The sequence below is a fragment of the Chionomys nivalis genome, chromosome 26 (assembly GCF_950005125.1).
Source record: "Chionomys nivalis chromosome 26, mChiNiv1.1, whole genome shotgun sequence".
Classification (NCBI taxonomy): Eukaryota; Metazoa; Chordata; class Mammalia; order Rodentia; family Cricetidae; genus Chionomys; species Chionomys nivalis.
Window position 1 is genome coordinate 30182014 of NC_080111.1, and position 21715 is coordinate 30203728.

General features: G+C 42.5%; 1 protein-coding gene across 11 annotated transcripts in view; it reads right to left on the reverse strand.

Annotated features, from left to right (window-relative positions):
* Positions 1-962: 962 nt before the first annotated feature.
* Adam22 (ADAM metallopeptidase domain 22) overlaps positions 963-21715 on the reverse strand; it is a 243642-nt gene continuing 222889 nt past the window's right edge. For 2 of the 11 annotated variants that reach the window (XM_057758316.1, XM_057758322.1), the window contains 5 exons: positions 20867-20967; positions 20479-20545; positions 16144-16230; positions 10880-11003; positions 964-6060 (listed from right to left, as the gene is read on the reverse strand). In XM_057758316.1, the coding sequence (XP_057614299.1) occupies positions 6040-6060; positions 10880-11003; positions 16144-16230; positions 20479-20545; positions 20867-20967 (400 nt within the window). In that variant the 3' untranslated portion in view covers positions 964-6039. The other 9 variants (XM_057758315.1, XM_057758321.1, XM_057758312.1 and 6 more) reach the window with 8 other exon arrangements.

A 21715-nucleotide genomic window follows, 5' to 3' on the forward strand; every position in this document is an offset into this window, starting at 1 on the left:
GCTTCTCAGAGACACTGGCCAGGAAGAAAAACATGAAAGAGCTGTGCATCAAAATAACATAAAGCTTTTATTGAAAGTCACTTTATTGATGTCACAATGAGAGTAACATAGAAAACTCTGATATCTTATTAGCTTCAGAAGTGAACACTAATAAAATTGTGCCAGGAAGTTAAATCTCGAGTTACAGTGACCTTTTAAAAACAGCAAGATTTGTTTACCTACAATATGAGAACAACTTTTTAACTTGAACGGCCATAAACGCTTGTTTAGGACGGCAACCACCATTTACATTTCTGTTGGTGTTTGCCAAAACCCAGGAGTTTTCAAATAGCGTAAGAACCTGACGTGCGTGCCGAGTAGCAGAGAGGAGGCTTAAATGATGTGAATCTAAGTATATACACTTGAGTACCTACTTCCGTGAAGTGAACCACACTGATGCTGTTAACGCGCCCCATGGGGTGGCGTCTATTGTCTTGGAGGCTGTGGTGGGGGAAGCCCTGGCAGAGACCTAATGTCCACTAGCATGAATTGCTTTAATTAGGTGAAATGAGCCATTTCTGGTGATTGTCATTGGAAATGCTAGTTTGGAGGGCAAAGTCTTCCAACAAGTTTAAAAAAAAATGCTTTGAATCCTGAAGGAACCTTTCACTAAGCACTTCACAGTTAGTGTTTAAAAAAATTTTTTTTCCATTAAAAAAAAAGTGTTGGGTTATTTGTACCCATTAAAAAGAGGAGCTACAGAATCACAGTTTGACATTGTGCTGGATTAAAAAGGAAAAGTGGGGTTCATATCAGGCAGTGATACAAGTGTATAATTTAACAGGAACTCTTGTATTCCTCCTAAGTGTCTGGATTCATTTCAGCACTTTCTGTATTGTGTTATCTGATAAAACGTAGCACCGCTATATTTAAAGATTTGGGCTATTTGCATTATTTTAAAACTCAACCATCAGAACACATCATATCCCAGAAATGGTGTAAATTGAATGCAGAATATGCACACAAGCATCTGCATACATTTGGGGGAGACTAACCTTTGCTCACAAACACAGACCTGAGGGCCTTGTGTGTGTTAACTTAATAAGAGTGCTTCATCTCACTGTATGCCTTTTTGTAAAAACAAACAGAATAAAATACACTTTTGTTTGGATTTGGTTCCATGGCTGCCTGTGATCAACACCCCTACCACTTCCAAAGCCCCTCCCAGTGTGCTGCAGGCCAATGACTGGTGCAACCGGGACACTGCACTGGACAGTGGACTACATAGAGAACTAACACTCCAGGAGACCGCAAAGCACCTAAGTCTGCTGCTGGCGCCCAGTACGGCCAGCATGGCCAGTGACCATCCTGAGCTCTTGTGCCTGCTTCAATGGATATGCACTGTGGTCTTGTGCTGGGGCTAAAGGACCCAGCATCTCCCAAACTCCCTTCCTGAGATCTATCCCCTGAAACCCATTTCGTAGGTGCACAGTCAAAGCAGCATGTGAAAAGGAAATGAAAGCTAACCTCCCCTCCTCTGCCTGCCTGTGTTTCTCCCAACTTTCACCTGCACGCTAGGGGACGTTTCTTATCGAGAGGAAAAGTCCTGCACAGCTACTGAATGGGGAACTACAGAAGAAGCAGCCATCAGACCCCATAGTAATGATACTGTTTTCTAAGGCCATGGCTATGACGGGCAGGAATACAATGGCCCCTGGCTTCTTAAGTTTTGATTTTCTACTTACATGTTGAGGACTGACATAACTATGACCGATACGGGAATGGAAATGTTACCTTCTGCTTTCCAAGTCTTCGGCAGTTTTGTTCTGCACCTACAGGCATGGCAGGAAAACTCTGAGAGCTGCAAGGGCCTGTCCCACAGAGCGTACACTGTCAGCAAGCGCCAACAGCGACCAGCAGGGACAATTTAACAACATGCTGTGCACACAGGCAGATGGACTGCTGCCTCGGCCAAATTTCACAACTGTTGATTGAGTTCTTTACAATACAGCAAAGGAGAAGTTGCTCACCCCAGGTCCTAGCTCTCTGGTGCCCAGAAAAGAGACCCTGTATCTGAAGTCAGAGTAGTCTTGACTACCCTACAGGAGGAAAGTGAGTACTTGAGCCCTGAATGAAGCCCTTTTCCACAGAAACGGCAGCTTTTCATACAAAGCTAGTAAAATAAGAATGAAAAATTTATCTTGACTATATATTGTCAGGGGAGGAGGTGGGGTACAGGTGACAGTGGTGTCATCTGGCTGTGCAGACAGGGGTCAGGGGTCCTGCCTCCTCCTTATTCCCATCAGTTCCAAACTTTATTCTCCTCCTCCTGCAGACAGTAACTACCAGACAGCCTTCTTTCCCTTTACATTTAAGTAACATAAAAATAATCTTACCTTTAAATAGGCAATTATTATATTGAAAAACAGGGGCATATCTAAAGGACTGTCTAAATTTAAGGTTAAGATAGAACTATATGACCATAGAAAATGGCAGGATGAAATGAATAAATGAACGAACCTGGCTGGAATCCTGGAAGAAGAGAGGAGAAATGGTATACTTTCCCTGGCTCAAAGGTAAACCATGAAAAAATAGCAAAGGACAACAGGTAAAGTAACTCCAGAGGCAGAGGGTAACGGGCAGGAAGAAATCATGCAGATATGTAAGGATAGCAGAAGAAGCCATGTGGATCTGTCCTGGAACACACCGCAGCCTCCCACCCACACCCTGGGAAGACAGAGAATATTTAATTCTCTCATTACTGTGACTGCTTTGAGACACACCATCAATCTTTCATACGTAAATTCTATGTGGGGCTGATGTTCTGTGCAAACAGTATTTTAAAAACTGTGTGAAACACGAAGAAAAGAAACTGCTTAACAAAATAAAGCGCCCAGGTTACAGCACTCAGAAGGCATCTCGACCCCAGGCAATGCTTCTGTTAAGGAACCCAAAGATGTGTTGTTCCTCATTTAGCATCTAAGTGAGGGGCTGGGATGTATGGTTCAGCCACTGCAGAACACTGAGAATGGTGTGCTGCCCGTCCAAGGAGCGCCTATCTTCCCCTTTCTGCAGACTGCATGTACTGCAGTCATTTTCTATCTGGCTGATGCTGGAGGAAGGTTTCCCACCTAAGGAACGTAGCTGGGAAGTGTTGGTTTGGCCAGTCTGTTCCTTAAGGATTCTCTGTTACTGCAGGCCTTCCCTGAACACACACTGGGAAGACTTAAACGTTCCTTTATGATAATAGAGAACATCCCAGACCTTCGGGCTATCTGCAGTCCTACTGATGCCAAGAGTACTAGAAAGAGAAACGGCAACCAACAAACACATTACTGCCCCTATTCATGGACTAATGACCCCACAGCACACTGGGAAGTGTGGATGTTAGTTGTGTGACTCAAACTACCAAGCTTCAAAGTTCCCCTTCAAAATAGACATTTAAAAATGAAATAATCATTGTGCTTGTCCTTGGTTCCATGAGTCTACTCTGTCTACGTCAGTGAAGGAAGTCATACATAGTCGGATGGAACGATCTACACCACCAATATTGGCGAGTGCACTGATACATACTTCCTGAAGCTAGTCGTCAACACTAAAGCGTGTTAATTCCAGAAACAATTCTAAGAATGCTTAAACATGGGAGACAGATACCTTGATGAAAACATTAAAGCTCTTATATTCCTAAAATCACTCTGCAAGTCAAGAAAATCCTTTTCATCCCATTACATAAGGGGATTACAAACGAAAGCAGCCGTCTTTCCCAAAAGGCACGTGATAATGATTGTAATTTTCAATAATAACTTCAGGAAAAAAATATTGATGAGGAAAGACAGGTGGGGAGACAGATAACCAGCTCACTAGCTAGCCACTTGTGAATTCCCAAGCCAGGGTTTATGTAACTAACTCTAATACAAAGCATATTTACACGAGGCATCTTCATTCAAAGGTATAAACTCTTCTCTTGTAGCCAAAATAAACCTTATATTACACTAGCCTTCTATATACGCAATGCCAGAAAACACTCAGTGCACATTTGACATGATCTTGTTCAAAAGCCACTTCATTTGCTACATCTTTTCCTCGGTCATCTGCCTGCCCTTCTGTCCTAGCCTGAAGCTCAGTGGAGACATTGCTCAACTCATCCACGCCTTTGTCTGAGGCTGTCTTAGTGAGCCATCAGCAAACTCCATCCTTTCCTGTCGTGATAAACGCTGTTTTTACTGTATAATTTTGTCTGATTAACTTGGTTTTCTAACATCTTCAAAGTGTTTCTGAAGAGTGGACCATTACAAAAGACATGAACTGAGTTATACCACTGCCTTCTAATCTGGCTCTTCAGTTTGGGCATCTAAGAATATCCACACGGAGGTGAGACAAATTGTGTCCCTGGACACTTGTGGAAGAAACCAAATGTAGAGCACATTCCTGAGGTCTGGTCTGATAGCCCCATCCTCATATACAGCAGCAAGGATGGGGGCGGGGTCAGAAGTGTATTCCACAGCAGAGCATGTGACTGAGCTATCAAATTTGAGTGGTAAAACTGCATTAGAAAAGCTATTAACTTTTCATTTTAAATGACAAGATTTCACATAGAATACTCGTTTTTTTAAAGGATCAAAACCCCTGGTGGCTCTTCTCCCTGCAGGCTGATGGTTACCTTTGCAGCTACTGCATCTACGTAGCCTTAGACTTCATTTAAACTTATATGCCTTGTTGAGTCTTCTATCCACCATCTTCTTCAAAGTCAGCCAGAACGGCCTGCGGGGACTTACATCCCAGTGATGAGAAATGCATTAAAGTTGTGAAAACAGATCACTCCTTCCACGGGTAATAATGGCTGCAAGGATTTTGTTAAGAAACCCAAACTTCAGGCCCGAAAGGGCTCAGGTATTGGCCAGATGGGAGCTAGCCACTCAGTGGTCTGTGTCTTTCGTGCATCCAATCCGTCTCAGCAAGAACCTTCTGGAGGGGAGGCACTCCATGGCTTCCAGGTAAGATTAGCTGATGTGTCCTGGTACTAAGCGAGAACAGGTACTGTGACAGGAACCATGCATCTTAGACATGGATAGACAAGCTGGCAGATTCTGAGAGAACCTGCCAGCTCCAGGGTGTCCTGAGGCTGCACGGCTACCACACATCTGGACTCCACCTTCAGTGAGATGCAAAGGCCGGACGTTTGTCTGAGCATTTTGATCACTTACTCAACAAAACCTCCTCCAGACTGTACGCACTTGAAAGGGAAGTCACACACTTTAGACGAATGCCAGTTACAGAAAGATACTTTTACAGCATTGACCACTATATTCACAACACCGTCCACTGACACTCTGAAGACCGCAGGATGAAGGACAATGATAGAGTCGTGACTGACTGTTTTTAGGCATTTGGCAAAATACACTTATATGTAACAGTTACTTTTTAAATTTAAAAATGTTTACATATGTACAGTTGTCCTTGTATGCTAGTATAAATATGAAAAGTAAAAAAAAATAAAAATACATGTTTAAAGTTAGCATATGGGTATTGGCCTTTCAAAGCATTACAGTCCTGCAACCTGCATAAAAGTCCTATATGCCTCAGCCCTGCATGCTAGTTCTATTATGGGATGTTGTTTCCTTGTCTATGGAAAACAATAAACAGAAGCTTCATGCATATGGCATTACTGCTTGCAATGAGGATGTGTTTCAGAATGCCCAGTTCTGAATCCACTTCGGTCCCTCAGGAAAACCTGCGACATTTGGGTCATGTGAGTTAATTTTATTGATATTCTACATATATCTGTCATGCAGATTATCCATTAACATACCAATACCAGACCATAAGTGGTTCCGTGTCATAGTGTGACATTTCAGGAGTTCTTTACTGTTTGGCTAAACCTTATGCCGATGACAAAAAGGAAATGCCATTCAGGTATGAGCCGTGGCTTCCTCTCCTCTGGCATCTCAGAGGGCCTTCAAAGCATCTGAAGAGCAGACAGATTGCAGTGAGTCTGGGTGGCTGGGTTCCTATAAAAGTTGAAGTAAACAGTTTCGATGTGACACATGTAAACAGTTGTTCTTAAATGGATGTCTCCCATAGCTGCAGAGAGAGGAAAGCAAAATCAGACACTGGGAAAGCAGAAAGCAAACTTTCTGGGCTGTTAGAAAGGATTCCAACCATACGTCAGTAGCGATGGTGCATGCTCTCATCTAATAAACAGATAAAAGAAATACACAAACTTTTAGCTCTCTCTGAACCTGCTATTAACATTCCTTCTTTGCATGTGTGATGGGCACATGTATGAGAATGTGCACATGCCCATGTAAAGGCCTGAGGAGGCCAGACAAGGACTTTGGGTATCTTCCCCTAATGATCCCCATCTCATTTCCTTAAGACAGTGAACTCTTGGAATTCACCTTGCCTCTAAAGGCACATGTACCAAACTCAGGTCTGCACGCCTCCACAGCAAATTCCTTGCTCACTAGGCCATCTCCTGGCTCCAATACCAACCGTTCTAACAATTGCTACCTTTTGATGAAAAACATCATCATTTCATGTTACTTAAAATTTCAAATAAACATTATATCTCTCAAATTGCAAACTTGTAAATATTATTTTCAAGCTGCCTATTCCCTTTATTTCCCCAGCAGAATAGTTCTTCTCAATCACAGCTTTGTAAACACATCTGGAGAAAGAGTGTGTGTGTGTGTGTGTGCATGTCTGTCCATGTATGTGCACATAACAGATGTATACACACACATGCCTGTGCACGTAGAGATGAGAGATCAAAGTCAAGTGTCTTTGTTCAAGATTCTCCACTTCACTTTTTGAGATGAAGTCTCTGAACTTGGAACTCATGGGTTTGGCAAGACTAGCTGGCCAGCAAGCTCCAGGGTTCCTCCTGCCTCTGCCTCTGCCTCCTCTAGGATTACATACATGCACCACCCTACCCAGCCTTTTACATGGGTACTGGGAATTTGAACTACGGTCTTCATGCTTGCACAGCAAACACATTACCAACTGAGCCAACTCCTCAGTCCTAATATGCAGAAGGTTTAAAATCCACACCAACTAAATCAAACTCCCACAGGTGGGATTTAGCTTTAAAATACTCTGGAGCTCTACAGACAATTCCCATGTCCAGTCAAGGCTAAGAAGTTTGACTCCATTCATACCAACACCGTCCCATAAACACTACTGTGGGCCTATGAACACTCCACGCACTTCCAACTGTAGCAACTGTTCTCTAGGAGCCGACGTGCTGGAGTGGAAGGATGCTTGCTTCCCCATCCTCCCTCTTCTTTGCTTCTACTATGGGTTCTTCATGCTGAGCCTGGTCAGATCTACTTTGTGCACCAATTGCCTTCATGGACCTCAAACAACTCTGGCACGCTCAGACAGGCACCAGAGAAGGGAGTCTGCCAGTGAAATATAGTGTAGGCTATATGACTCATATATAAATATTTTACACAAAAACAAAGGAAGTATTATTAGAGCGGCTTAGGTTATATTTGACTTCCACCCAAATTCCATTTTAACAGGATATATGAGATATTTCATGGCGTGTAAATTTGGGGGGAAGAAAAGGAGACAACACATTTAGTATATTTCTTTTCTGTCTTATTTTGTGAGACAGAGTATCATGTAGCCCAGGCTGGCCTCAAACTCACTATGTATCTGAGGCTTGCCTTAGTCGCCTGACCTCCTTCTTCTACCTATCAAGGGCTTTAGTCACATGGTGCCATACTGAGTTAAGTGTATCTTTCTAGGTAGGTTACTTTAACATGCTTGCCTAAACCTTCATGGAATTTTTGTTCCAACAGAAATTACAGCACACTCCACAGGCATGGCAGAGCCACTTGAGCTACCTTCCTCCGGTCAGGTTTATATATCTTTCCTAGTAAAAAGATCTGTTCTGGAGCTGGAGAGGTATAGTGGTTTAGAATACTTACTGCCCCCTTCCCCCCCGCGCCAGAGGACTCAGAGTCAATTCACAGCACCCAGGTGACAGTCTACAACTGTCTATCACTCCAATTCTAGTGGGTCCAGCATGTTCTTCTAGCCTCTGGAGGTACCAGGAATACACACAATGCACACACATGCATATGTGTACTCATATAGAGAAAATGGAAATAAGTTGTAAATGTTTTTTAAAAAACCTTTGTTATTTGGAACCCAATGGGAACTTTCAAATCTAAAGGCTCTTTTGAAGTAGAGAGGAAATAGAGTACTACAGGGTGTCTCAGGCAAGGAAAGTATGAATGCTTAGACAGTGGTCTGGGGTAGGAGATGGACGTTGGCCTCAGCGAGCTTGCAGGAAAAAACAAGCAAACAAAAAACAAAAGCGCTGAATGAAGAAAACTAAAAGTCATAATTATCCCGAACAGAAACAAATAAGACAACTACAACATCATCAGTAGCAACAGACGTGATTGCCCACACCTGTGTGGCTGTAACGGCAGGCTCACTGATGTAGTTTGCCACAACCCACCAAGACGTCTGGGAGTCAAGGGCCACCTACTCAGCAGGATTCTTCTAGATGGCCCATGACTGTACCATGTAACACAGACCAAGTCAGAACTTCTATACCACTGTCCCGGCGTAGAGTCCTCACCATCACAGTGCTCAGCCCATGAGAAGAGCATGGGGCACCCATTTCTCCTGGGAACTGTCATTTCCGTGAGTTCTTATATGTTAACATCTTTAATAATCTACACTGGCCACGGTGACAGCTGAGAGAACCCCCAGCTTGATGGAGCAAAGCAGCGATGCAGACAATTTATCTGGAGGAGACGTCAAGTGCTAGACTCACGCTATGGGGAGGGAAGGACCACAGCAACTTGACTATCATAGAGCATACCACAAACACCTGACGTCAAGCAACAAAGCCTGAAAATCTAGTCCCGGGAATCTGAGTTTGTTGTGGACTATTTCTTTAACTGTGTGAAGATGTGTCACTGTGATTGCTTCTGTAAAAAGTTAATTGACCAATAGCTGAGCAGGAGGTGTAGGCAGGACTTCTGGACAGAAAGAACTCTGGGAAGAAGAAAGGCCAAAATGGAGATGGGGTAACAAGCATGTGGAAGAATGTGGGTTAAGTTATAAGACCTAGTTAGAAACACGCCTAAGCTAAGGCTGAGCATCCATAATCAATAATAAGAAGTCTGTGTGGCATTTTTGTGAGCCGATGGCTCAAAAAGAAAAAAGTGTTTACATGAATTATTCTTCAATTCCATCTTATACTATATCCAGCACTGATATACAGACGTAGTTTTCACAATGAAAAAATGTCATTTTATTTGTACAGTTTTATGTTTACAGTGACCTGACCAGCTATGTTTGTTTTGTGTTTTTGTTTGGTGGTGGTGTTTGTTTGCTTGTTTATCTGGTGCTTCCCCCCCCCGCCCCCGAGTTGGTCAAGTTAAGGCACAAATGACCCCATAATTTTTATTCACTATCTCTTAGGCTCTGAAACTCCTTCAGGTATAAAAATTCTCAGAACCTTGTGCTGGATAAATCAGTGGAGACTGTAAAAGCCTCACCTTTGACTTTTTTTTTTTTTCTCCTAAGAGTAACATCATAATATAACTGGCCATGAGATGTCTGGACATCAGTGATCATTCTTTCCAGGTCTTCATCTCACTGAAGCCTCTGAGGGCTAGCTAGACTGACTTTCCAAATTCCACTTTATCCCAAATTTCACAGAATGAATGCACTGGGGAATGCTGTGAGGTAGGGTATACCGACGAAGGTGGACGAGGGAGCTAATGTTTAAATAGAGTTTCTGGTAAATTCTGTTTTTATCATCAGGATGAATATCTCTGTACTTGCTTTGAATTTGGCTTTCTGGGGGCAGGAGGGATGGCTCAGTCCTACGAATGTATGCTGCTCTTGCAGAGGACTGGAGTTTGGTCCCCAGCACTCTTGTGAGGCAGCTCAAAATTGCCTGCAACTCTAGGTCCAGGAGATCCAATGATGTCCTCTTCTGGCTTCCGTGGGACCCGCACTCAAATGCCCAGATCCTTTCACACATGGGCACATAAATAAATATAATAAAAATCAACCTTGTTAAATCTTGGCTTTTGGAGGCCATACGTATGGCACAGAGTTAGAGCCATTTTCTACCAGGACATCAAGGCCCTGGGACTAATTCTCCTTACCATAAAACCATGTTTACTTTAAAAAAAATCGAAAATTCTGTTAAATTTTTACCATACCCCTTTGTAGTATTTTTTCAATATTACAGATTTTTCAAATATTTCCCCTTTGTATCTAAATTCTACCCTTGGTACCAAGACACTAATCTGGGTTTCTGTCATAGATTCCTATTTCTAAACTCCTGTTGAGTTGTAACAAGCCAGTGGGAGGCCTGAGCAATCAACTAGACATGAAGAAGGAACTAACTTAGTCTTTGGAATTCCATGACAGGGATATTAAAAAGATTTTTCAACGTTTCTTAAAGCAAAACACATCCTTTTTTTTCAAACCCAGAGATGAGTAAAACAATAATGATAAATAAAGGCATAAGTATAGAGTACTAGGCTGGGCAGTGGGGACACATGCATTTAATTCCAGTTTTCAAGAGGCAGAGACAGATGGTTTTCAGAGTTTGAGACCAGCCTGGTCAGACTACATGGAGAAACCCTGTCTCAAAAAAGGTATAAACAGACAGACAGACAGACAGACAGACAGACACACACACACACACACACACACATATTTCTAGAACCAGGTGTAATGGTCATGTCTGTGATCCCAGCACTCAGCAGGCTGGAGCGAGGATTCTCATGAACTTGAATCCGACTTGGGCTACATAACCAAATTCTGTCACAAAAATGGGGGTGGGTAGTAGATGAAAAGCAAGCTCAAATACAACGAATAATGACCAAGGATAAAGCATGCGGGAATGGCTGTGTACCCTGGCACTCTGTCGGTTCACTGTCTTCTCCTCATCAGGAAGCGGAGGCATCGGGTACGGGTATTTTCTGCTGGAGGCAATAGACCCAGTGGATGAAGAAGGAGACTTGGCAGGAGACAGGGTCCTGAGATGTTGAGAATATAAGGAATACATATTATGTCATGCCTGGTATCACTCTCCAAATATCTACAGAGCAGACTCAGAGCAAGCCCCTGATAGCTACTTTCACTGAGCGTCTACAGCAGAGCTTTAGCTACTAGGGAGACAACTGTCACTCTGGAATGCTGTGAATTTAGCTTCCTAATTCATCAGCAGTGATGGAATGTCTAGCTGGCACTACACAGAACCATTCTCTTAAACTACAAAGCCAATAATGAAATTTCATTTACAATAACAAGATAACATGGAAAAGGGGGAAATCTTCTAAGAACTCATCACAGTAAATTAAGTAAACAGCATATTAACATTCTACTTTATTTTACCACTTAAAATGCTTCTCTAAGTACAATAATCTCAAATAAGATCCTAAAACATAACCACGGATGTATTCATCGGTTGCTAAGTCATACTCTACACAAAACTCATGCATCAGAGGCCCGTGTGTTAGTTGTGAAGAGCAAAGGGGAATACAAGGGTTTTAATAACAAATTAGTAGACATGCAAGCAGTAAGGAGTGCAGAGTTTCAGCCAAACAAAGTCTGATGAGAACATACAAAAACGGTCTACTTCATCCCTAGATCAGCGTTTCTCGGAAAGCAGCAGCCATACACTGCAGAGGTTGGCTCTTCCTATTGCAGCTGCGATACTTGTGACTGTGCTGAGCACGCTAGGAGAGACGTCTTTGTGCCAGGCTTATCTGCGAGAGCTCGAATGGAAGACCACTGAACTGGTCAGACCACTGCATGGTAACTCAAGTCCTCCTCTGCCGTGAAGCATCAGCCTGGTACTGCGGCCATCAAACACCAGGCAGGGCAAGACTCCATGGCTCTCAAACTAATTTTCATTTTTAAGATGCTGAATTCAATCTAACACTTGAAAATGCCTTTTCCTATATACTCTGAGTTCCATGTAAACATTCTTGATTGATTTTAAAAATCAAGAGTGGCTCTATTCACTTTTAAACTTAACTCTTAATGTTCCTTCTGTGTTTGTTCGAAACTTACTCAGGATGGCTCCCTACCAGGGACTGCTGGAAGGCAGCCAGAAGGCTACTAGGCTTCTCTTATGCTGACACTCTGTGGACTGGGAAGGTGGAAGTAACTAAGGGTAATAGTACTTTAATATTGCTTCAGTTCTGCATAGTGTGTGTGTGTGTGTGTGTGTGTGTCTGTGAAGATGTGCATGTATACACAAGTACATGTGCACAGGGTACTTCAGCCTCTTGTATTGTTCGTCAGGTACAACCTACCTTATCTTTTGAGACTGTGTCTCACAGGCCTAGGGTTAAGCTAGGCTGCCTGGTCATTAAACACCAGGGATGGACCTGTGCCTGTAGCCCTTGAACTGGGATTACAAGCACAAGGTACCATTCCTAGTTTCTTCGTGTGGGTTCTGGGGATGGAATTCATATGGTGCAGAAAGTGTGCTCCTGGTACACAGATTTATAATTTAAAAACTAAGTAGTTTTTAAAGTAAATTAAGAATAAATAGGACCATGATTGTTAGGAAGCAGACACAATATGTATAAAAGGGGTGTGAAACTTGCATGTAGATGCTTCTAAAATGACCCTGATCCAGCTTTTTAGCTAAATCATTATGAGATTTAAAAGATTCAAAGTTTGGGTAGTCAGATATACAAATAAATTTTATTTATTTTAAGGTCATGGAACCAAGTGCTCATTTTAGTTTGCTGCAGCAGGTGTGTGTGTGTGTGTGTGTGTGTGTGTGTGTGTGTGTGTGTGTGTGTGTGTGTGTAGTATGAGCTGTTAGCTTACAACGTCATAGCCATATCAGCCTTAACTTGGCCATGGGCTCAAATGATCAACACTGTAACATTCAAAACCATTCCAATGAGAGCTGACTCGGCCTTGTTCTGAAATCATCTTTGCATGGGCACCAACAATAGTGAGTTAAAAACCAAACAAAACAGGAGGTGTTCTTCAGACCCCCACAGAAGTGGTTCTGCATGACTTCACACAGCAGAACTCTAGTGAATGCAGACTTTGGGCCCTGAAGGGAAGGTGAGAAGCCAAGCAGGACATTTTTAGTGGTAGAAAGACAGAAAAGGGATTCTGGTGTGGATCAAAATGGAAGAGAACAAGGCAAGGTCAGTTAGCTTAGGGAAAATGAACTGACAATCTATCACAGCTGCTGATGGAAGTCCTTTAATTCTAATCTAGCTTCCGTTTAGCCAAGTATCAGCCACTCTCATTCAGTTACAAAGCAAAATGAATTTCTGGATAAATATTAGCCATTTATCCTTATGGCAGTTTTTAAAACCATAATAACTACAGTGGGGGCACCCTAGAATTATGTAATGAAGGCGTGCTTGTCTGTCAATGGACTGTGGTGCACCTTGGGACTATATCAGACTTCTGGGCTCCTTTACAGACAGGTCTGTAAATCCCAGAAGGGGACACTTGTGTTCACATGCTAATTTTATAATAATCTGCTCCAGAAGGACTGAAGTGTCCTCGGTGAGGAACTGAGTGTCCAGACCCTCTACAGTCTTACAGCCATCACTGAGAGATGGGAGAGGGAACGGTCTTGAGAGTCAGTGAACAGTCACGCTCCAGTTCTGTTTCAGATGTTTATGAGATGGGCTACTTTGGATATGTCTTTGTACCCCAGTTTCCTCCGTGCACAGAAAGGAGCCAAGAATGCCTACCTCTTGGGATGTGAGAAACAGATATACAATGGGCATTTGACACCTTACTTTCTAGAATTTGCTTGCAGAGCTATTGTGGTTTCCATAGATCATCTGGTGAAATGAGTGATCAGTTGGACAGCTCTCAAGAGCACGGACACCTCCTGGGGACTTAAAAGGATCTGGGGATGGTGATCCAAAGCTTTTCCTCTGATTGCACCTGCACTTTTGCAGTGGTCTGGATACATTGGCAGCACAGTTAGGGCGAGCACTGTCATATGAGAGCGAGCTGAAGCCCTCCTGTAGGCTCTGCAATATGTCCTCAGCTCAGGGATAGGACCTTCTCACTGGCAAACCAGTCTGCTGCAGCCACCACATCTCCACTACATGCTGTAAGAATGGAACAAATCTAACTCCACATGCATGATTAAGAAGGTGACCTGTGTCCTTGTCTGTGGACTTTGTCAAGAGAGCTCAAGTACAAGGTTGGTGAAGCCCAGGCCTAGGCGAGAATACACTTAGGGTTGGGAGGGGCTGGTCTGGTTGGAGGGTAGAACAGAATCATGGTGCTCAAGCTGGGAACAATCTCAATTACTTTCCACTGCCACTGAGATGCAGAGCTGACCTCCAAGTCTTAACCTGCACAAACCTTATTGATCTAAAAAGACAGCGAGATCACAACTGTCCAGGAGCTTTATCATTTAAACAAAATATAATTTCTCATTATCAATTCCTAACGTGACTTTGTGCTGTAGGTACCAACATCTCTGACTAAAAGATGAGATAAAGAAACCCTCTTGGATTTCTCTCAAAGCTTGGCTCGTGCAACCAGGGGTGCTGAAGCATTTCCCCATCCAAATGGTGCTCAGTCAGACAGCTTCTGGGCAGACTAGGGGGAGTGACTTTAAGAAATGGGGACTCTCTTGAGTTACACCAACTTCTCAGCTCACCCAGGGGAGGTGCATAGACTCTTCCAGGGTACCATTTCATAAATTACTCTGTATAAATGCTGTCAATTTAGAAATAAAAGTCCTAACCTATGTAGGACCAAACTCATGCTGTTTTGGTTCCATGGATGGGACAAATTACAATCTGCCCAAAAGCCTGATAAAGAAAAAGAAAAAAAAAATAGGACTGCAGGTGAGCCAAGATTCCACATAACATCAAAACCATCTTACCTGTCTTCTTGCTGTTGGCCATCTTGGGAGCTACGGGTGGAGGTGGGGTGTTTGAATGTGAGTGTATATGTTTATGAGGTTCAGTGTGGGGCAGTGTGGGGTAAGCAGAGGGCAGGAAAGGAGAGGAAGGTGGACTGTAAAAGCAGGATGTATTTTCGTGAGCAGGCAGGAGTTATGCTTTCCCTGGGGTATACGCAAAAGCTATGGATCAAAGTAAAATGCAGGGAGGTCTAATCATTTTCTCAAACTATACACAACTAAACTAAACGGTACACTGGAAGAGAAAGTCCACCTGGGGTGGGTGCCGAGAGTTAAAGAGACATAGCACATGTCATATCTGTTCAGTGCTGACCCATGTGATGGCAATAAGGAGCATGAGAACTCCAATTGTGCTAGGAAGAGGCAGGGACCAAGGCTCGTTTTCCTCTTTGATTAGTTTTCCATAAAGTAATTTAATATAAAGTAGACATTTACCTCTAGGTAATCAGCTATATTAAAAAGAGTGGGGGAAGATGACATGGCGAGGCTTAGGAAATGGCCTTTGGTTTGTAGTACACGCTCCAGGGAATTGGGGAGATGGGATAGTTTTAGAATGCGTGAGGCTCTTATTGTTAGTCGGCTGTTTTCTATCTGCTTCCTGCATTTGAACATGAAAGTCCTCCACTGCTTTGTGGAGAATCTATAGCATACTCTTCTCAGCACAGCCCCAATGCCAGCCAATGGCTCTACAGGAAGAGAAAGCTAAGCTCACCACATGCTATCACACGAGCAATAATATCTTAGCTGTTTTCCAGTTCAATCAAATCATTGTTTCTGCTTGAAATAAAATTCCAGTTTAATTTGTTTGCAAGTTTTCTTTGAGTTTTTCTATGCACTATGCACTCTTAATGGTAAGCAGGAAAAATATATTATGGAACTTCTAGATTATGAAAATTAAATTGTTGAGGTTAATAGTGGTTCTTTATTAGTGAGGGGTATGTTTCATGCCCATAGAACACTACATAGCATAAAATGAAGAGAAAGCTACTAAAAAGCTCCAAAAGGTGACAGGGACATGCACTGAATGGCAACCCTTTTCAAATGGCTTCATTTGAAACATTCAGAGAAGAACTAGACTTGCTCAGGAAGCCAAATACATCAAAAGGCAGCGAATGAATGAGGGGCCTTTCCGCCTACAGGAACTTGTATTAGGAGAAACAAGGGAGAGAGAGCCAGTCACACTACAGTATGTGTATGTGCTGGGAGGTGTGAAAGGAAGAGAAAATGAATTTATAAAATACCTAAAGTAGGGTCCTTCAGTGTTTTTATTCACATCTTCTACCCACTTAGCTACATTATAGTCTCTTTTGAACCATGGGTTTAAATACCTGCAGAAAGCAATGGAAGGAACAAGAAAGCAGAACAAGATAGAAAATCTGAAAATACACAGCACAAGCTTAGCCACGATGTTTTCACCCTCCAAATGCAAGTGACTATGGCAGATAAACCAGGATGGACACTGGCCAGGTGACTATGAGGCCCTCTGCACAATGGCATGAAGGTAATGTCAGGTACAAGGCACAAGGCACTCTACAATGTAGTATGACGTTTCGAGGAAAGCCTCTTCCAGTGGCTTTCCATTGTCAGTCAGAATCTCTCTCTTTATCAAAAGGCTCATTAACCCACATCAAAAGCAGCTTCTTTTTCCCAAGCCACTTCTCAATTGGCTCCTTGGTTTTCAAATAATATTGGTGCTCTTTGAAAATATTCAGGGTGGCTGCAATTCCAATCTGGTATTTTATTTAGGCACATATAACCTCAGACAATTTAAAGGAGCCAAGTTCTATTTATAGTCAAGACAAGCCTCTTACACGCCCACTGTGTTACTCTCTGTAACAGAGTCTGAGGGGCGCTCTCCAGCTGACTTCTGTAAGGAACAGACAGGGTCTGGCCCCAACCCTGGAGTCCGCAAGCACACTCACTGCAGTCCAAGTTGGCCTCCATGATTTTAAAGCTAGGATCAGAGATCTAATTGCAGCCCCACAGTTCCGCCCTCCTCTTTGTGCACTCCACATTAAAATGTTCATGATTGCTTGAGGAAACAGCCCTCAGAAGTTGCTTTCCAAAAGAAGGGCTGCCAGCGAGTAATGCTAGCATCTCCCTGATGGGCCTGGTAGCAGTACCACCAGGATGGCCGTGCAAATCTCAGAGGCAGCAAAACTGGAGGCATAGTGGCTGCTTTCCACAGGGCCCTTTGATTTTTATTGCGGAGCCAAGCAAAAACACATCCCCTTAGGATCTGCTCTTATAAAACAACAGCGATTTGACAGTTTCAGCATTGGAAGAATTTGGAGGTTTTACTGGGCTTTCTCTTCTAAAAAGTAGCTCCATGGTACTATCGTCAACGAAGATCCAGTTTCTATAACATTTATTTGAAAACAAATCTGGTGAAATTATAAAACATTTTAATTTTTAGTTAAGATTTATTTCTTTCCTCCATATTTAATCTTTGAGTTATTTATAAATATATTTAAACCAAAACTACTATATTTCCAGTTATATTTAAAAATCAGACTATTTCTCCACAGCTCTTTTCCTCATTTTGAGCCATTAAGAAGGTATTCTGTAAAATAAAATTATGATTCCACCCCGGAAGAAAGGTTCTGTTGACTCTTATGCTTATAAGACCATTTCTGCTACGATACGTCTCCCGATTTAGGAAGAGCTCACATTAGTTTTGCCTTTAGCCACAACCTTTGCCAACTTGCACTTTTTACAGAGATAGCCAATGAAAATCCGCGTGAACATTTCCACTGAGACTTGAAATAGCACGAAAAAGTCCAAAAGCAAGTGCAGCCGCTGGTGACCATCGGGAAAGCTCATGCAGCCGCCGTCAGGGAAACTGCCACCTGGCAAACTCGGTGTCCCACAGGCAGGAAGCCACTTCCTGGGGGAGACCTTTGTTCCTTTCACTGGCAATCTCTGAAACTCAAAGGTCAAGGGCTATGGCTGACCCGCAAAAATTCCAAACACATAGCTTGACTCGGCATGTGCTGGACCTTCACCTCGGTTTCAGATCTGTGCTGGAGCGCTGTGGGGACCTGACACGAGAGCGATGGGCCTTTATCGACTACAATAACCTGCCTATATGGCTTGACTTAGCACGGCGTGTTAGTGCAACATGCAAAAAGAAAAAATAATGCGCCGGACAGGATAGGAGAACCTCTTCGTGTTCTCCAAGATGGAAAGCGGGTGCTGACTGGGTCAGGAGCACCACTGAGCAGATATGGGGGCTCTGTCAAAGATCAAATGACCCTGCTCTCAGCCAAGGGAGGGGCTTTGAGGGGGATTAACGTGGCAGCCCAAAGTGAAGGGGCAAGCGGAGACTGACCTGTGATCCCGACTCCCTGTCTGGGGGCTGGCAGAGCCCCCTGGGCTTATGCCTTGGGATGGGATTGTCTGGGCGAGGGAGTGCCCAGGCTCAGGAGCTTGGGGCTCCCTCCTGTAAAAACACAATATATAATACAAAGTCTAAGCCAAAAAAAAATTTATAGCGTGAACAACAGCAAGGAAGATGCAAAATCTCTGTGTGGGAAACCAGTAAAACCAAGGCAGTTAGTGTTTTGTTTTGTTTTCTAATTGATAGAGCATCCTGGGTGTTTTAATCCAGGCCCAAATTGTTCATCATCCTTTGGGATGATGTGGTTCTAAGGGGGTGGTGAAATAACAGACCTGAAACAGTTCCTGCTACAGAAAAAAAGGATGTATTATGTCATCACCAAATAGGATGACTTCTAGAGAGAAAGTATAAAAAGTTGCTAACCTAATTCTTGATATGTTATGTATCAGAAATTCATATTTTTCAGAAATATGTAAATGTGTATGCGTGTATGGAAAGAGAGTTCCCATACAAGAAAGTTTCTGGTCATGGACAGTCAGCTTCATAAACTTGGCTCCAATGAATGAATATGAGTCATGCACCCAAACTCAGAAAATTCTGAGAAAGCTGAGGGAACCTGCTTTACTGAGAGATTTCTATTATACTGTAACATTAAATCTTAGAACCTAATTATATCACAGGCAAGATTTCATAAAGGCTATCCCTAATACAATTTTATCATATGATATAAATAGAATTTTATACATTTTTTAAAATCAATGCCTTCCCTAGAAAACACTATATGAATATTGGTGAACTTCAAAGGATCTCTGGGTCCTGACCCAGACTTTGATACACTGCTGACCTTTTGTCTTCTTAGGAGCTGTCAAATGTCAAAGTCTAGTCACAGAAATACTGTTCTAGCACTAAAAGTCCACAGAGGAAGTTCCAAAGAACATTTCACAAATGTAGTCGTAATCTTATGAGCAACCAGGATAAGCTGAGGAGCCCTCTTACCAGGTGGCCTCATGCAAAACAAACCAAATAACATTCCAGGAAGAGTTTATCTGCAGTGAGCCCTACAGCACCCAAGCACTTGGGAATGCAGAAGATAAACTCCAGTAGGTTAGTTAGTCATGGTGGAAGTCTATGATGCCATTCTGGACCATGCAATGGTATCACTTGAAACTGCTATTGTTTCTAAGGTAAAAGGATCCTCTAGTAAATGTTGACAAGCCACTTACAAGACAATACCATTCAGGTGGAAGGTCCAAATTTCAGGGCAATGTTATTATTCCTGGACTGAAAAAGGCAGGGTATATGATGGAGAAGCTAATGTAAGTTTCTAACAAGCAGTTAACAGACACCTGCTACTCAGACTGTTTTGTTCAAAGTAGTCAGAGGTCCTGGGAAGAACTGCAGCCAGAGTGGGGTGTGAGCAGAGATGCCAGGGGACTTGAAACAGCAAGGGCAATCATAATCATGTGTGGGGCATGGTCGGCTGGGAAAAATACCAAGGGTGTGCTTCACCCTATGAAGGGGGTAAGGTTTGTGGGGGCGACGCTTTGCTTGCACTTTCTTAAGTGAAGAAAGAAACACCACGAAAAAATGCATGATGCTTACTTCATAATAAAAGACTTTAAATGTAACTTTCAACCCCACTAAAATATATGTCTATCATTTAAAGCAGTTAATGTTACATTAGTGACAATGAGTCAGATAAAGAGCAAGTTTAGGTAAATGGCCTTTGGGACGTTCCCAGGAGGAAAACTTAAAAGGGAAGCTCTTCCCATTAGTCTGAGAGAATGCTTAGATAGCAGCCATGGAGACCTCTGAGTGGTGGCTTCAGACTGTGAGCACGGCACACTTTAATACAGTGAGGATTCGCCCTGGCGCTTCGAGAGGAGAGGAAGGGGGGCCCTTTGAGATGGTTGGATACCCAATGATGAGAAAAAAAGACAGCTATGGTAATTCCTTTCAAAGGAAACCAAAACACCACAATGGCAGGTGACTGGAGGAAAAAGCCGCAGCAAGGGTGATACCCCCACTATCAGTGAATATTGGTATGGGCACAGTTGCGGAGATGCCTATGTAAAAGAGAAAAGCCAAGGTTAATTTTTATAGGGCAAAGAGAATTAAAAAGACAAAACCCAGTACAGAGGCATGGCAGGTGGTTCTCTGACTATCTGCTTAGTTAACAGTCGCTCCTAATAGCACAGGGCCTTTGAATGCCTTTCCCATTAAATGTACAACTTACTCAGTTGAATTAGATCGAGGTCTAAATCTTTTGCCTCTGATTTTCTTTTTGTTGCCTCCCAGGTTACCTGAAAAAAAGATGATTTAAGCTAAGTTTTCATACAGATAAATAATTGTTTTATGTATAATTATATGGTACTTCTAATGGGTGTCATTTATAACCAGCATCGCCTCCAAATATGTGGAATTGCATGGCCTTCCATTGCTTCCTGCCTACTTAGCTACTACGCCACCATTTCCCATGAAGGAGATTTCAAAGAACAAAACAAACAGCTGGCCTCTCCTTCTAAAGCTCTTTGTTGAGAGAAGAGCTGAACGGCTTATGGGAAAGAACACGTCTTTACAGGGCCCCAGAAGTCAGATCTTAGATTCTGAACGCTGGTCACTACCTTGCCAGGAGTTACTTCGAGGTCTGCCATTTTCACAGATGTCTGAAATATGTTTTGTGTCTGGAATCCTTTCACTCCAGGAATGAGAGAGCCCGTTTGACCTGAAAGCAGAAGCATTTGCATATTGTTCAAAAATATAATCAGATAAATGTTTTGGAATCACTAAGCAAAATTTGTAAGCATTACTGTGCATTAAATAAAACAAATCAATTAAAAAAATCTGAAATGAAAGAATGAAGAAAACATGAACGTCTTCATGAAGAAGGCAGAATTACACAACATTCAATTTAAGAAAAGTCAAATACAATGGAACCCCATTACAATAGTCATAAATGGAAAAGCAGCGGGATATAATGCAAGCCAATTTACATTCCCCAGAACACAGCAACCACAGAGCAAATTCAGCAAGTATTGCAGTCACATAACCCCAGCAGCAGGGTTATAATGGGGTCCCACCATAGATGTTTCTTAATTGTAAAGCAATGATTTTCATTCAAATATTATGAGAACATGGACTTTTAAGAGATCACATAAAATGTGCCCAAATGAACCTGGCTCTCTTTATGAAAGTAATACACAAATTTAAATTAATGAAATTATCATCAGAGAGTTGGTATTTTTCCACATAAATATGCCTCCAATGAATATGATGTATACCAGTTAACTGTCCAATGACTGAACTGAACCAGATCTTTATCATGGAGATATCTCTCACAAAGCCCATGCACCATTGAGTCCTTCCGCTATTTGTATCCTGCTATTACTAAATGAATTAACTATAAGAATCAAATTAATATACCTACCTTACACCACAAAACAAAACTTTTATGACATTTCATAATGAAAGGA